Source organism: Chamaea fasciata, unplaced genomic scaffold (assembly GCF_029207755.1).
Source record: "Chamaea fasciata isolate MVZ Bird 193981 ecotype frontalis unplaced genomic scaffold, bChaFas1.0.hap1 SCAF_3, whole genome shotgun sequence".
NCBI lineage: Eukaryota > Metazoa > Chordata > Aves > Passeriformes > Sylviidae > Chamaea > Chamaea fasciata.
In genome coordinates, this window is record NW_027094088.1 from 50,437,238 (window position 1) to 50,452,017 (window position 14,780).

A 14,780-nucleotide genomic window follows, 5' to 3' on the forward strand; every position below is an offset into this window, starting at 1 on the left:
CTTCACTTAGGTAATTCCCAGGTGCCATAGACTTGCTACTTACAGTTCTCTGTCAAAGAAATGGCTTTTATCTGCTCTGCCTTATGGGTCAGTTGGGAATAGCTACTTGTTTAAACACTCTGAGATTTACAGATATGACAAGCACACTAAGCATGTCTTAAGGGGTTTCTGCCAAGAATTTTCACTTTGAGATTCTCTAGCCAAAAGAAGGATTTTGCTGAAACTAACGTGTTACATGGAAATGATGTCTTCAGTTTTAAATGTTTGATGTGAAATTGATTTGACAAGAGGGCTAAAATTAAAGCAGAAGTCTCCTAGCAACATTTTCAACTTATTGTCTTATTACCAAATGCCAATTATGATTTTCTGACTTTTGTTTTGCGAATTGCTTTGTCCTTCTATTTCAAGTCAGAAGTTAGTTTTCATAAATAACAATTGACCTAAGTTATTTTTTTCATTATAAGTTTTCATTATAAGTTCTGCTTATTTCCTGTTTTTAAGGGATTACTAACACAAAGAGAGCTTCTTTCAGCTTCAGGCTATCTCCTGAAAAAGGACCGTAATGGCCACAGGTCAGCTTCTGTCCCAATCATATGCCTCCATGCGTGTTCAGGACTGTGCCATCAAACCAGCCTACTTCGATCCATGATCATTTCCAGGGCAGCACACTGTAGGACAGGACTTGGCTGGCTTTTATGTTCAGTTTCATCTGAGTGCTCACTCCAAACCTTTCTGGGGCCTCTCAAACTCAGTGAACATTGATTTCCAATGTATCACCTTGAGTCTTAGCAAACTTTGATGTTTATAAAACACTCTATATCTGCAAAGAACTCTGTGAAAAATAGCATGTGTTGTGCCCATTCCCATGAATAAATAAAAAGCAGCAGCCATGCCAACTCTTCTTGTGTTATTCAATCCTGCAAAGATGAACCTATGAGGAATATAATTAATTTCTATTCATTAATTATATTATATAATCCATAGTTCTTATCACAAAATATTATTTACCTTGTTTATAGCTGTAATATTTATATTATAAAGCTCCAGGCATGTCTGTATGTGTTTTTCTAGTCTTTATTATAAATACAGCCTTATTAAATTTATGCATTCAAAAATCCTAATGAAAAAAATCCTTTGGATTATTTTAACGATTCTCAAGTAATTTAAATGTAATTTTACATAGGCAAAATTTGAGAGCATTGGATTTTTACTTGGAATTTCTAGATGTCAAGCTTCACAGCTCGTGCAGCTTTGCCCACACCTTAGAACACCAGGAAATCCCAGACAAAAGGCTGCTTACTGTACTAGTGCAGACCTGCATCATGGAGTCATTGGAATTACCCCATAAATACACAACACATGTGCAGGAAGGGGGACCTACACATTTAAACTGCTGCACCTGTGCAGTAACACTGGCATTTACTAGGCTCTGTGAACCCACTGCAGACGGATTTCGCTCCTCCTACACCAACCCCTGTAAAAGGAATCAAATTTAGAAACTCAGCATCCCTATTTTTGACAAATGCATCCTCCAGACTTGATTTAACTTTATTCTGGTTGTAAATATCATCTCCCAAGTACATTAAAAAACCTGTGTAACTTCACCTACTGGCACAGATTAACCTGTATTTTCAGGGTGCTGTTCCATACTGCCAGTAAACCCCACTGCTCTGAGTTGTGGGACCAGTACCTTAGCTCTCAAATGTTGTGCATCTCCTGGAGCATTTTGTTTTCCATAGATATGTGTGCTTAGTTCATCATTAGTTTACAAGTGCTCAGTGATCTTAGCACCTCTGTGTGTGTGTGCAACATTTTCTCTTAGCACGAGATTGTTTTTGTTACTGGAGTTCTTATCACCATAACAATCCTCCCCGCTCCCTGTAAATCTGTCACTACACTCCCTTGATTTATGTATGTACTCTAGTCCAAAAGCCCTTGTATGCAGGATGTAAAGGTCAGGTGAATAACCTTTTAGAATTCTATCTTGTCAATGAATTGTCTAAAAAATTAGTCATTTGTTACGTCAACTAAAAATATAAAATCCCAGTGGGGTGTGGCAGCTGTTTCCCATATCCATGAGCTTTAAGCATTAATCATCCCATTCAGGTCAATTAGTCTTCCCTAGCACTCAGACATGCACATTTTTGATTGCTCATAACTCCTCCTGAGACAAGGGCCAAGTGTGCTCAGATTCCCCTGAACTGCTCTCTCTTCTCACGAGCTGGATTAGAAAGAGCAACCCTGCAGCCTGAAGCTCACTGGAGATATTCAGGTGATTTTAGTGAGCACAGATTTAGGTTGCAGCTTAATACAGACTGGTAGGTAAACAGGAGTACAAATTTTCTTCCTGTCAAAAGAAGGGCATTAGAAACCTGCGATTATCTTGAGAGCATTTAGGAAAATCTAAAAGGACCCAAAATATTTTTTCTATTAGTTTATTTAAAATCAGAAGCATTTAAAAAGGGGGAGACGTGGAACCAAAACCCGAAAAGAAACACATGCAAGGCCCCAGAATCCAGGATAGTAAATGAATTTAAAATTAAGACATTTAGGGAGGAAGACAGTTAAAAAAAATGAACAGGAGTATGATGAACCTGTCTTTCCAGAAATCAGAAGCCATAGGCTGGTATAAGACAGCAGTGACTGACTGATTTGCTCTCTTTAAAAAAACCTCTAGGACAGGGCTATATTATGGGCCATGCATAAACTGAGGTTAGAAGTGAGAAGGTTGCTAATCCTGGGAAAAGTGCAGCCTTCCACTAAAAATAGCAAGCAAGTACACCATCTTTTTTCACTATTTTAATTTCTTGATCATTGTAGGAAAGGCACTTGGAACAGTTTTGATAAAGAACAGACTTCCCACTCGTGAGACCTCCTGTAGATGGTTGTGTATTTAAAATGTTTATAGAGTTCCCCCTTAAACTGTGATGCACTTAAGAGGTTTTGGCTTAGGAAAGAACATTCTATGCCTGGCACTTCAATGAACATGCACAGACATGTTTTGCAGTGTATACTGAAGCTTATTTGACTGGAAAATGAAGTTGCTGCCTCCTGAACATGAGGTCTTCAACTTCATTTTATTAACCTGACACTTTATAGATACTGATATTCAAGTTAAGAGAAGAAAATAATGGCTTATTTGTTTGATTTTATGAAATCAATCCACAAACCACAAACACCACCAAGTTTCTACAACCATCAGTTAAAACATTTTTAATTAAGCCACCACATTTGAAACGAGTGTCACATACATTAATATCGCTTGAAAGTAATTAATAACTATTTGCAATAGCTTTCTCTGGAATATCTTAGTTGTGTAACATGCTAGTTATGCTCCTACTCCTCCCAGTACATTCAGAGCCAAGTTTATTTTACATTAGTGCTCTTTTGACAAGTTATGCCAATGCTTATAAAAAAGCATACAAAAGACTTAAATTATGCTAAACCTAACTACCATATTACCATACCTTCCTCCCTGTCATTAGGAAAAGTGTCCATTTTCTTACACTTTTTTCTCCTTTCCAGGTTTAGTTGTGCAAGGATTTTCCTGACTTGAGATTCTCTGCTGTGTTTTGAACTCACTAGAAGTAAGTATTATCATTACTTATGATAAAGTAAGTCTACACAGTATTCCCCACCAGCCAGTACTGTACAGAAAAGGGGGAAAAAATGTAAAAGCACACATTTGTGTGTCACAGAACTCTCTTATTCAGCAAGAATCATAAATACAATTGATTGTATGTGCCACAACCGAGCTCATGACACAATTCTGAAGTCTGCAGACATTTATGCTCTGTAAAGTTATAAAATACAGGCCTAGAAGGGATCTTCAGTAATCACCTGGCCTCTCTAAAACAGGATCACATGCAATATATAGCATTATCAAATTGAAAAAGGTGTTACAAAATGGAAAGCTATACAATATATAATACAAGAAATACAGGGCATTGCAAAAGATCAGTTGTAAATTACTTCAGCTCTACAGTCTGTTGGTTAATGCTTAGTTCTATTTTGTACATGTGCATGAATACACATACCCACACACTTACCCTCTCCTAAGCACCAGGTTCATGAGAGTAAGAAATAACACAGAGCAACATGCAGCATTTGCTTTCCACCCCACCTGTAACCTCCTCAGTCTGTCTTTGCTAAAGCTATGTCTACCATAGCTGGAAGAGGAGTTTAAAGAATGAACTTCCTCAGCTGAACAAAGCCCTGACAAAGATTATAGACCATAACTAAATCTGCTGTAAGATGCTGTAGGTCCATGACCAACACAGACATGGCTATGCCTCGCTGGAATACTTATTTAGAATTGCTGGCTGCAGAAACACAACGAGGAGCCAGACACATTACTCCGACACGGATGTCTGTATGAAGTTTGCATATGTAAACTGCTCACAGAACTGCCTTTCTATTTCTACCTGTTACGCTTATTAACTCACAAAGCAGCCCAAGTTTGCTGAACTCTGAGGTACCTACAGTGTTAGAAACTTTCAGAGGTTTTCAAACATCTTATGCTAAGATTTCCCTCCAAAGCACACTGATAATTAAAACACTGCAACTTTACAAAGGTAGACAAATAGAATAGTTTATGTTTCTGCTCAAAGATACTTTCTAAATCAGCATCCCTCATATACCATGTAAAAATGTATATAGTTTAGCATCTGAATCCATGACAACATATATATGTGATTTCATCACAAGTCCTGTTGTGGCCACAAACCCACTAATGTTACATCACTGTTGTACACACCAGCTTCATGCTTTGGAAGAGACCTTGTCCAACGGCACCAATTAGTGGAAAATAAGTTTTAATTTTCTTTTCCCCTTAATTCAAATAGCTAATAGCCAACAACAGTCCAGTAACAGGAATGGGAAAAGATTTTTATGCAGCAGGTGATTGTGATAGTATCCTGGAAGTTTCTTCCTTGGGACTGACTTTGACAGAAGAAAAAGGAAGGTTGTGTTTTTTCCTAGCTCCATTTAAAGCAAGTTTGTCAGAGGTGAAAAAACCAACCTATCTCGCAGGTCAGACTAATGGGTTGTTTAAAATCTATCCTTTTCCTTTCTACACTTGAAACACTATAATCTATATTCATAAGAAAATATTTTAATAAAATAAGGATGACTCAATTAATTGGGAGGGGAAGGAGCAAGTTATCCACCCAAACTGAATTGACATGAGAATATGTAAATAATACTTTGGGTAAAAGCTATTTGGCTTGCAATGCCAATGTTTTTCCTATTTTATTGCCAGGGACAGTAAGAAATACTCTGGTAAAATAAGGTGAGTTTTTTCAGTCTCCTATAATCACACCAAATGTACATCAAAGGTGTTCCTCTGTTTTGACAGTTGACTGTACTTGGACTTAATATCTCAATTTAAGTATGGTGCTCTCCCTGGGGAGGAGTAGTAACCCGTAGGCTTGATATTTCCCAGGACTTCATCTTCCCAGTTGGGGAGGCAGCAGAAGAAGAAAGCACAACCTATTACAACAACAGTGCTGGCCCAGCCAAAGCCATAGGCCCAGCTGAACATGTTATCTCCTGTCAGTGGAATGTCTTCTGTGAATTTCACTGGGTAAATGACCAAGCCAATGATCTGGAATGCAGCTAGGGAGAGAAAAGAAAGACAACCAAGAGTAAGTTATGGTGAATGTATTACGGTTCCCATTAAGAAAAGGTACCTGGAGATAAGTGCATACTTAAGATATGTAGGGATTAGCTTTAGGCCTGCAATCAGATCTGCATTGTTACAGAAGTACGTGACTTCTGTCCCAGGCAAATCCCCACGCCTATGCGGCTGCGGCATCTCAGCTGCCATTGCCAGGTTGCTAAGGCACACACCTGCATGCCCTGACCAGCCCTGTCCCACAGCCAGCACCAGGAACCCTGCCAAGCCAGTTACCTCCCGTTCCTCCTCCTCCCATCACAAAGGTGGGAAGCACCCAGGGCTTAATTGCTCATAAGTCTTAGCAGGTGACATGCAGGGTCAAAGGTGTTGGGTGTCCCCATATAGTGCTTTTGGGAAAGTGAGAACTGACCAAGGCCACTGGAGCTTCCCTCCCCATTATGCTTTCAGAGCACAACTCACCCCTCCCTTGTTCCCCATGAAAATGAGTCATAAACCAGACAAAGACAACTAATTTCCTAAGGGAGGCTCCATCTAGCATGTTTTTCTGCTGATGCCTTTTTCACATCTAAAATAACCTTGTCTTTGTGCCCAGCCTTACCAACAACAAAGAGCAGGCCTCCAATTCCTCTCACAAAGTTGAAGCGGAGGATCTCGATCGAGAACGCGATGACTGCAAGGGCGAAACAGATGACCAGGATTACAAAGCCAACGAGGTATGTGGCAGCTGCTGCTCTCCCCCATCCTTGAAGAGAAAACAAGAAAGGTATTACACACAGCAGTTCTCTCCTGTAGGTCATTGCAGCTCTTTGGGGTTTTTTAATCTTTTTTTTTATTGAAACCCTGTATTGTAAGAAGCATGTCCTTTGCGTCAAAGCAATACTGAATGCCTGCAAAGTACACAGCTGGAGAGCAGGGGAGCACCATCACTGCTGGAGCAGCACAGGACTCCATGCCTGCTTACTTGTCTTGCTGCAAAGGAGGATGAAGTGCAGCACAGAATAGAGACGCTACCTTCAAACTCCATATCTGTGTAAGACACCCACAGACATCTGAGCAGATAGGGCACACAGCTGCTGACAATGCCCTTTATCATTACAGCTCCTGTTTGGTATGCAGGTTTACAAAACCACTTCCATACACAGGGAAGTGTGAAAGTAGACAAGAGGGTACCACCACAGGAAATAACTGCTGGGAAATAATAGTGCTGTCTGCATAAAACTTTTGTTTATGACAAGATTGGAGCATGTGCAGCAAAAGAAGCATGACGGAAAAGAAGTAAACCTGCAATAGCTAAAAAGATGACAAAAAGAAAGTTCTTGAAAATAAGTATCTATTCACAGCCAAAATGCAGCAGGTGGAAGAGAAACAACAAAATCTGAGTTAAAAGTTGAGGAGTCCTCTTTGAATCATTGCTTTGACGTTTGCTGGAACAGGGTGTATCAAGCTATAACTTCAAGCTACTGCATGCTGGAGAGGCTCAGGCATGAAGCAAGCAGCTGCATTCTGACAGAGCAGCACCAGCATCCAGAAATCACCCACCACAGGCCAGGGCCAAGGCAACAATGGCAGGAAAACCTCCTAGAAAAACAGTCAGCAATTCCACTTTGGTAGTAACACGGCCTTGTGAAAAGGCCCTCACACACCTCATCCTTTTCAGAAACCAAGTAATTTAGGTAAGCCCAGTGCAAACAACTACAAGCAAAGGTGTTCCTGCCCTGGAGGCAGGACACCTGCTCACAAGCGTTAAACCATACTGGCTAGTGCTTTTGTTTTCCAGTCAGCTGTCATCACAGTTCAATTCCCACATTACATGTTGTGGGTTTCTACTTTCACACACTCAGATAGAGGTAGGGTCAGATCCTGAGCTCCCTCTAATGTAGGAATAAAGAGGCCAGTGAGATCTAGGTCAGAACATTTAAAAAAAACTCTCTTTCATCATAGCTGTCCATTCCAACACAGATGAAGTGACTTTGTTTTCACTGTAGTCTCCATTCTTTCTCTGCTATTTGCTATCTGAAAGCAAAGCACTGTTTTACAGCTATTTTTATTATATATGTTTGAACTGGTTTCTTTCTCTTCTAATCCAACAGCAAAAGTAAAGTACATCAGGCATCCGTCAGCCAAATCTCAGCCAAAACTCCCAATCACCACCAATGCTCCCTGAAGACAATTAAACTGACACAGAAATGGAAAGGAAAACTTTTTCTTTCTCCTCTCCCTTCCTGGAGCTAGTCAAGACAGTAAAAACTTCTCAAATTCCTTCTTCTTCAGCTAGTTGTGCAAGTCTCATACCCCTTCCCTGAGGGAATGCTGAGGGGAAGAGGCGGGGAGGAGACTGATGAGTGTCTGGAGATTAGAGCTACATCAGTGGTTTGATAAAATCTTTTCATACAAAATATTTTCTGTCGTACCTGACGCAGGTATTGAATATTGTCTCCACAATAGGATTTCTTAGTCAAAACTAATATAAAGGGATATGTAACCATTAGATACAGCCAGCTCAGGAAAACCCATTCAGACTAGATGATCTAGGCAAGCTTTTTATCAATATTTGCCCTACTAAGAAAAAAAAATGCACAAGAAGGAACACATAGTTACCATAGCACGTTCCCTTTCAGATGGATTATTTATGCTGACAAGGTGTAGGAAGACAAATCTGGCATCTGTTTAATAAAATTTAGGCTGTAAACTCAAATACATCTGCATGTTACACACCTTGAGGTTTAGTGCAACACAACCACAACTGGAGGAGTACAAGGCAAAATGCCCACAGTGCTCTCTGCCATTTTCATGTCATCTGTACTGTCTTTACAAGTATGATAAGCTTTTGGATACAGGTCAGCCCTGGCTCTGCTCACAGTGATTTATCTTCTTGTCTCTGGCAATAAAAAAAATGACCACACATATAGCTGCAGGAGATATCTTGTCAGGAAGATTAATATCAAGCTCAGCTTTGCTTCAAGTCTTCAGAAACAAGGCAGCAATAGGCACCATCATTATGAAACTCAGAGAGTTTTGTGCTCATGTGTGACAGAGCTCAGTGCTGGTGAGCCAGCACCTTCCTCTCTTTCTCCTGTTGGATTATCTTTTCCATCAGCACTTAGCAGCAGGTTGATGCTGACAAGACTTGATAACACTGAGTCAGAGGTGCTGCCCACAGCACTAGATGGGTGTGCTCTGGGCTGGACGAGTGTAGTCAGCCACTGAACTATCAGCCAGACACTTGATCCCCTGTGGAAATCACAGGAAAAGCAGCAAAACCTCTGAATTTATGGTTATTTTTTGAGATTTCTCTTACATTGTAAGAGAATGTAAAGACATATATATCTATATATCTATATATCTATATATCTATATATCTATATATCTATATATATATCTATATATATATCCCATCTTTTAATAAGTGATTGATGGGAGAGATTGGGGTGGGAGGGTGCACCTTTCCTGAGCATTGGGTGCAGCCCAGGGATGTTCCTTATCTACAAGACCTGTTGCCACCCCCACCATAAAAAAGAATTTTCAGCAGAGGGGCTGCTGCGGGGCTGAAACTGAAATAGTTGTTAGTCCATGAAGGATTTCCCTCATCCCCACACCTATCAAGTCAGGCTTTCCCAGCTCCTTTTCCTCCTAAAGGCTTCTGAAAGCTGATCAAGTACCCACAGGCACCCAGCTCTCCTGTCTTTCTGAAAGAACCTCCCCTTATGGCTCCCAGCTGCCAGGAGGCGAGAGGTGCAGGTTTACCCTCTCGCTGTTTGCTGCCATAAGAGCTGGAGAGACCTGCTCACAGTCAGAGTATGACAGATTAGCCCCAGTTTCTACCTGGTTTATGCTCAAAATATCTTGTAATCTTTACCTATTTAGCCAGAATTTAAGCTTTTCAATAAAAACAGAAAATCCACAAACCCATTCATTAGGCAGAGAGAGTATTTCTTGTGCAAAATAAACATAAATATGATGTCTGTTTATGAAATCAACTAAGAACACCACAGTCACTTGGAGCTGCATAAACAGAAAGGCAGAAGAATAGGAGACCAGAAAAGCAGAGAAATAGTTGGGGGTATTAGTGTTTCCAGGTCAGCTTGGCCTCAAAGAATAGTCAAGTGCTTTGCATCTAATCAGCAGAAAAGTATTTATCAATTAGGTAGTGTTGAAAGAACATTAAAAAAAAACAAAAAACAAACTGTTCAGAAGCTGTAATTATTAGGAAGGATTAAGAGTTTTATTACATAGCATTACATTACATTAATGATTACTATGGGAAGGAGCAGAGCTGCAAATGTTATCATGCAAATAACTAGGAGGGGTCACAGTTACCAAATATTAATGATGAGCACCAGTAATATGATGAAATTAAAAGAAAGCAAGCAACAGTGCCTTAGCGTTAAGTGTATTTCCTGATTTCATTTGGCCATGCCTCAGCCTCACCAGGGAGGAGGTGGAATCTCTATAGTCTAAGATATTTAAATCTAGATTTCCCTTTAGAAATCAATAAAAGAGCTGTGAAAATAGTTAGCAGGAAGATGAACTGCTACAGGATTTGAAGTAATAAGACTCTCCTCTTTGTTTACTCACTTCCAGAACCAAAGCTAGTTAGTTAGCTTGTGAATAAATGGAAGTTTTATCATGACCTGCAGGGATGGGCATATTTTTGCAATATAGCTGTAATATTCTTGTGTATATAAATGGCAGTAGCAATCCTTGTTTGGCCTCAAGAGCCCATTACACAGAATGTCCAAAAATACCTCCCTCTTTTGATGTAATAAAGGAGTAGCAGACTGTGAGCACAAGAGCAGTGTCAGCACTACTTTCTTGCTCAGATATCCTGCAAACATCCATGGTAGCATGACTGGTGAGAGGAAGCTATTTGCATGAGCACATAGAGGAGCTCAGAATCAAAGGTTTGCTGGGAGGGCAGGTTGGAAATTAATACTGGGAATCACAGTCTGTTTTGACTTTAGGAGTGCAGGAAAAGCAATTGCTAAACTACCAAAATATTAAATACAAGGCTTCTAGTACAAACTTGGCTTCAGTTGAGAGCTGAGGAGAGGCACAATCTCTGGAGAGGCACATTTTCAGCTTTCAGTCTCTGCATTGTTAGCAGCAGAAATGTGCCTGCTCAGGAGGCAGCAAAGTGCACTGGCAGAGGCACCAGCCTCACATTTCACTGGGATCTTTTACCAGGAAGTTGCAGTAAGTGTTTTCTGGGTGTTGGCAGGGACACCAACTGCTACACCTTTTCCATTAGCACTGGGAAAAGTGCCTGCACTTGCCTGACACTATAAACGATGTTCATTTGTCTTTAATGCATCCCAGCATTTGTAAATCAGACAAAAGCGTGCCTGAAAAGAGGTGTATTGGAAAGGTAAGCATACACCTAGCATTCCTCCTTTATTTACCTGGCCCCTCAGTGAAGTTTCCACATGCACTCAGTTTCACCAATAATTTGTGGTATCAAAGTCCATGCCTCCAGCGACATAGGTACAGTGGCACAGCTGCAGTGAAACATGATTCACAAAGGTTGGGCTCCTACTTCTAGGTTCCACCTTTTTTGATTCCTTTCCCTTTTCTTTTTCCTTTGTTTTTTGGTTTGGTTTCTTTTTTATGGGGGGGGGGTGGTTTTTTGTTGTGTGTGGGGTTTTTTTGGCACAAAATAAGGATCCAGAAGAATGCTTCCCTTTTTCTTTGTTGGCTGGTATGTACTTAATGAATACCAACTGGCTGTAAGGAATATAATAAGAAAGAGTTAACCTAATGGAGTTACCTTTACTACACATGCACACGCCCATCTTTTACAGTGTTAATTCAAAGCAAAGTCACTGGGACCAGTCATTCAGAACCAGGAGGGCGCAGCCACCCATAAATATTGCTCCTAAACTTACAAGCTCATCACTATAAAGACAGTCATCCTTTCCAAGTTACACAGTGCAAATAATCTTTGTAATAGCTGATGGCTTGCTGATGTGTTTTAAACACACAGTCAACAGTTAAATCCTGCAATGGTCTACACTAAGTCATCTTGAGTCATATTCTAGTGCACTACAGCACTTCTGCATTGCAACATTTTGATAATACACAGATGCTGCCAGCCAGGGCATTTCCCAGACACAAACCAGTACAGAAGTCTAAACAAAATCCCTTCCCTGACTCCCTACCACATGACATCCTACTCTTCTTTTTCCCTTTCACTTCTTCCCTCTCATGTGGTATTTGCAAATGTGCATTGAGGAGCTATGCAGTTTAGAAGACACTCCTATTTGCAAGTCTTTGTTGTCTTTTCCTGCCCCTTTCCCCTCATTTAAAATAAGTGACTCGTCTGCTTTTTTTCTTCCTCTTCCTCATACAATGCCACAGCTCAATTAAGAATTTGTCTAATGGAACATTCTGTTAATGGGGATCCACTCTGAAGTCTTCATTTCATCAGGAGAGGTTCAGGATGGTTAGTGCACAGCAATTATCATATGCAAAACACAAGTCAGGCATCTCAATTAGTTAAACTTTATTTTCCAGCATCAGTTCTATAAAAGCCTGCTAGGCATTTTTTCCTTCATAAATGCTCTCACCTATTTTGACACTAGTTGCATTAGCATAGAAGAAAAGAAAACAAAACAAATCAAACCTGAACTCGTGTGTTACATCCTGTCTCTAGATGTAAATACTATGAGTAGACAGTGGCACCGAAATGTCATTGATGTTATGAAAATTTGAGAACAGGCAAATTCATACAAATAGGCCAAGGATTTAAGTAAGTTTTCGTTTAAATAAGCCAAGGCTTAAACAAGTGAAGTCAAGGATACTGTTCTTCTGTGTCAGCCTGTTAACTAGGAAAAAAAAATGCAGAAAATTACTTTTGTCCCACAATACTGAGGGCTGACGCAAAGCACACACCCATCAGTACTCAGGGACGTGTGAAGCAGTGTCACTACAGGAGAAAACAAATTCCAGCAGCTGTAGTGCATTAGCACTTTTTCCCCGTGCAATGCAAATTCCAGCAACTCTGTACTAGCTTTTCTTCTCTGTCTACTGGGGGAGATGGATATTTTCATCTCACTAGACAGATTTCTTCCACCTGCAGTAAAGCCCAAAGTCATCACCCGGCTGAGAAATGAAGCCACTTCTCTTTCAGCGTATTCAGGACTTAGCTTGTGCACGAGTGTTGCAATGAAAAGCTTCTGGAAGTGAGTCTGCCGTGCTCAGGCAGCAAGGGATCTGCACAGGGAAACAGTCCCAGCTCTCCCAGCTGAAACACACCCTTCGAGCCCCACAGTCCCTAAAGAACCCTCATCCAGGATCTGAAGGCGGGTCTGCTTATTTGTCCAGAAATATTTTGTTTGAGGAGAAAGCAGATGTAATCAGACCCACGTGTTCTAGCAATAAAACAAAAAGTCCCTCAAAAGACCTGAAACTGAGAGTGCGCAGTAAAAATGTTACAGCGGCGATGCCAGATACAGAAGCAGCTAAGCGAGTTAAAACAGAGGCACACTTATCCCTGATTTAGGCCCCAGTGCAACAGAGAGGTACAAAGGAAAGAGCATTTTTTTCCCTGCCTGAGAAACCCTTATCAGACCATTTTAAGCAGCAGATCAGGAGGCATTTTAAAAGCTGCACTCCCTTGGCCAGGAGGGTTAAATCAAGGTGCTCTCGTCCCCAGAAGAGTCAGGAAACACCATTTTACTACAGTCCAGGTGTGGTTCTGCACAGGACACCCTGCATGAAGGTTTCCACACTCGCCGTCCGACGAGGGGAGCCAGCGGCACAGGGAGAGAGCTGCCTGGTGCCAGGTAAGGCTGCGGCACTGCAGCCCGATGAGGGTTCGGGGGAAGCAAACAGACAGACTTGGAGCCAGTCGCTATCTTACTTTGGTTGTAAAATAACTTCAGAAAAGCCCAACATATCAACACCCTGGCTTCTTAGTGTTGTACTGATAAAAAAAGATCGCCCTGGAGCAGTCTAGTCCTGTGTTTCGATGCTGGTTTGAGCCCCGAAACAGCATGGATACCGCTTCTGCAAGGAAACTCCATTCCAGAAAGCAGCTGCTCCACAACAGAGTTAGGGGAGGTCAATAGCCTTGGCACCCACTGCCCCGGGTCCTTCGGAGGGCTTCTCACTCACCGTAGTCCATGAGGGATTCGCAGCTCCAATTGAGGTCCTCCTCGCCTCGCGTGCAGCTCTCCCACAGCGACGCTTGCTGCACGTAGGGCTCCGACTCGGACTCCAGCCAGCCCCGGCCCGCCAGGGCGATGATGCCCATGATGATGGCCAGGCCCAGCAGCAGGGGCAGGAGCCACCTGCACCTCCAGCAGGCGAGGCCGCACACCACCATTGTGCCCGGCCGGCGGCGCGCCCAGAGAGCCCGGGCGTCGCGGGTGTGGTGCGGCGGGGACGCTCCGCCGGGACGGGAGACTGTGAGCGTGCCCGTCCGAGCGGGGTTTTAAGGCGCCGGGGAGGAGGGAGTCCCACCCACATTCCTCTGACTAAGCCTGCCGCCGCCGGCGGCCCCGACCGGTGGGGCCGGCGGAGAGCGGCGGAGGGAGCGGGGCCCGGCCCGCTCCGCTCCGCTCGTCCCGGCCCCGCCAGCCCCGCTCGGCCCCGGCCCCTCGCCCGGGCTCGCCCTCGCACTTCTCCTCTCGCTGTCCTCCACCCTCCCGCTGCCGCTCCGCAGTCGTGGCCCAGACACCGCAAAAAAGCGACCACGGCGAAAAAAACTGCGGTTCTCGAGGTTCCACGAGCCCTGCCTTCCTCATGGGGGCTGGAGATCATCATCCTCCTCTCTGATCACTGGATAAACCGACCAGCATTGCCCAATACTGATAATACTGATGGTGTTAGCCACTTCAGGTACTAAAAGGTTTCAAAAAGTTGCTTTTGCAGTTGAGAGTAAAAGAGACACCTTAAAGAAAGGTGTCATATGAGGATGGGAATATGACATTATTAACATTTCCTTGTTTCACATGAGGATGGGAATATGACATTATTAACATTCCCTTGTTTCACATCGGACTCAGCATTAAACAAAAGCATGTTTCCTAATGGCCATCTAATGAGCGTTTCATTGCAGTTGTGCTCTGGCTCCCAAGCAGGCTATTCTGGGCACTGGACAAAGCCCTGCAGTGGTACTCAGGACCCATCCGCCCCGATCCTT

At 42.4% G+C, this 14,780-nt stretch overlaps 1 protein-coding gene across 1 annotated transcript; it reads right to left on the bottom strand.

Moving 5' to 3' along the window:
* Positions 1 to 2,443: 2,443 nt before the first annotated feature.
* LOC136286871 (p53 apoptosis effector related to PMP-22-like) lies at positions 2,444 to 14,059 on the bottom strand. The gene is made up of 3 exons (XM_066178955.1): positions 13,751 to 14,059; positions 6,237 to 6,380; positions 2,444 to 5,616 (listed from the first exon to the last, which is right to left on the bottom strand). Exons 1-3 carry the CDS (start codon positions 13,959 to 13,961, stop codon positions 5,381 to 5,383), a joined length of 591 nt encoding a protein of 196 aa, XP_066035052.1. The 5' UTR covers positions 13,962 to 14,059; the 3' UTR covers positions 2,444 to 5,380.
* Between the last annotated feature and the right edge of the window lie 721 nt (positions 14,060 to 14,780).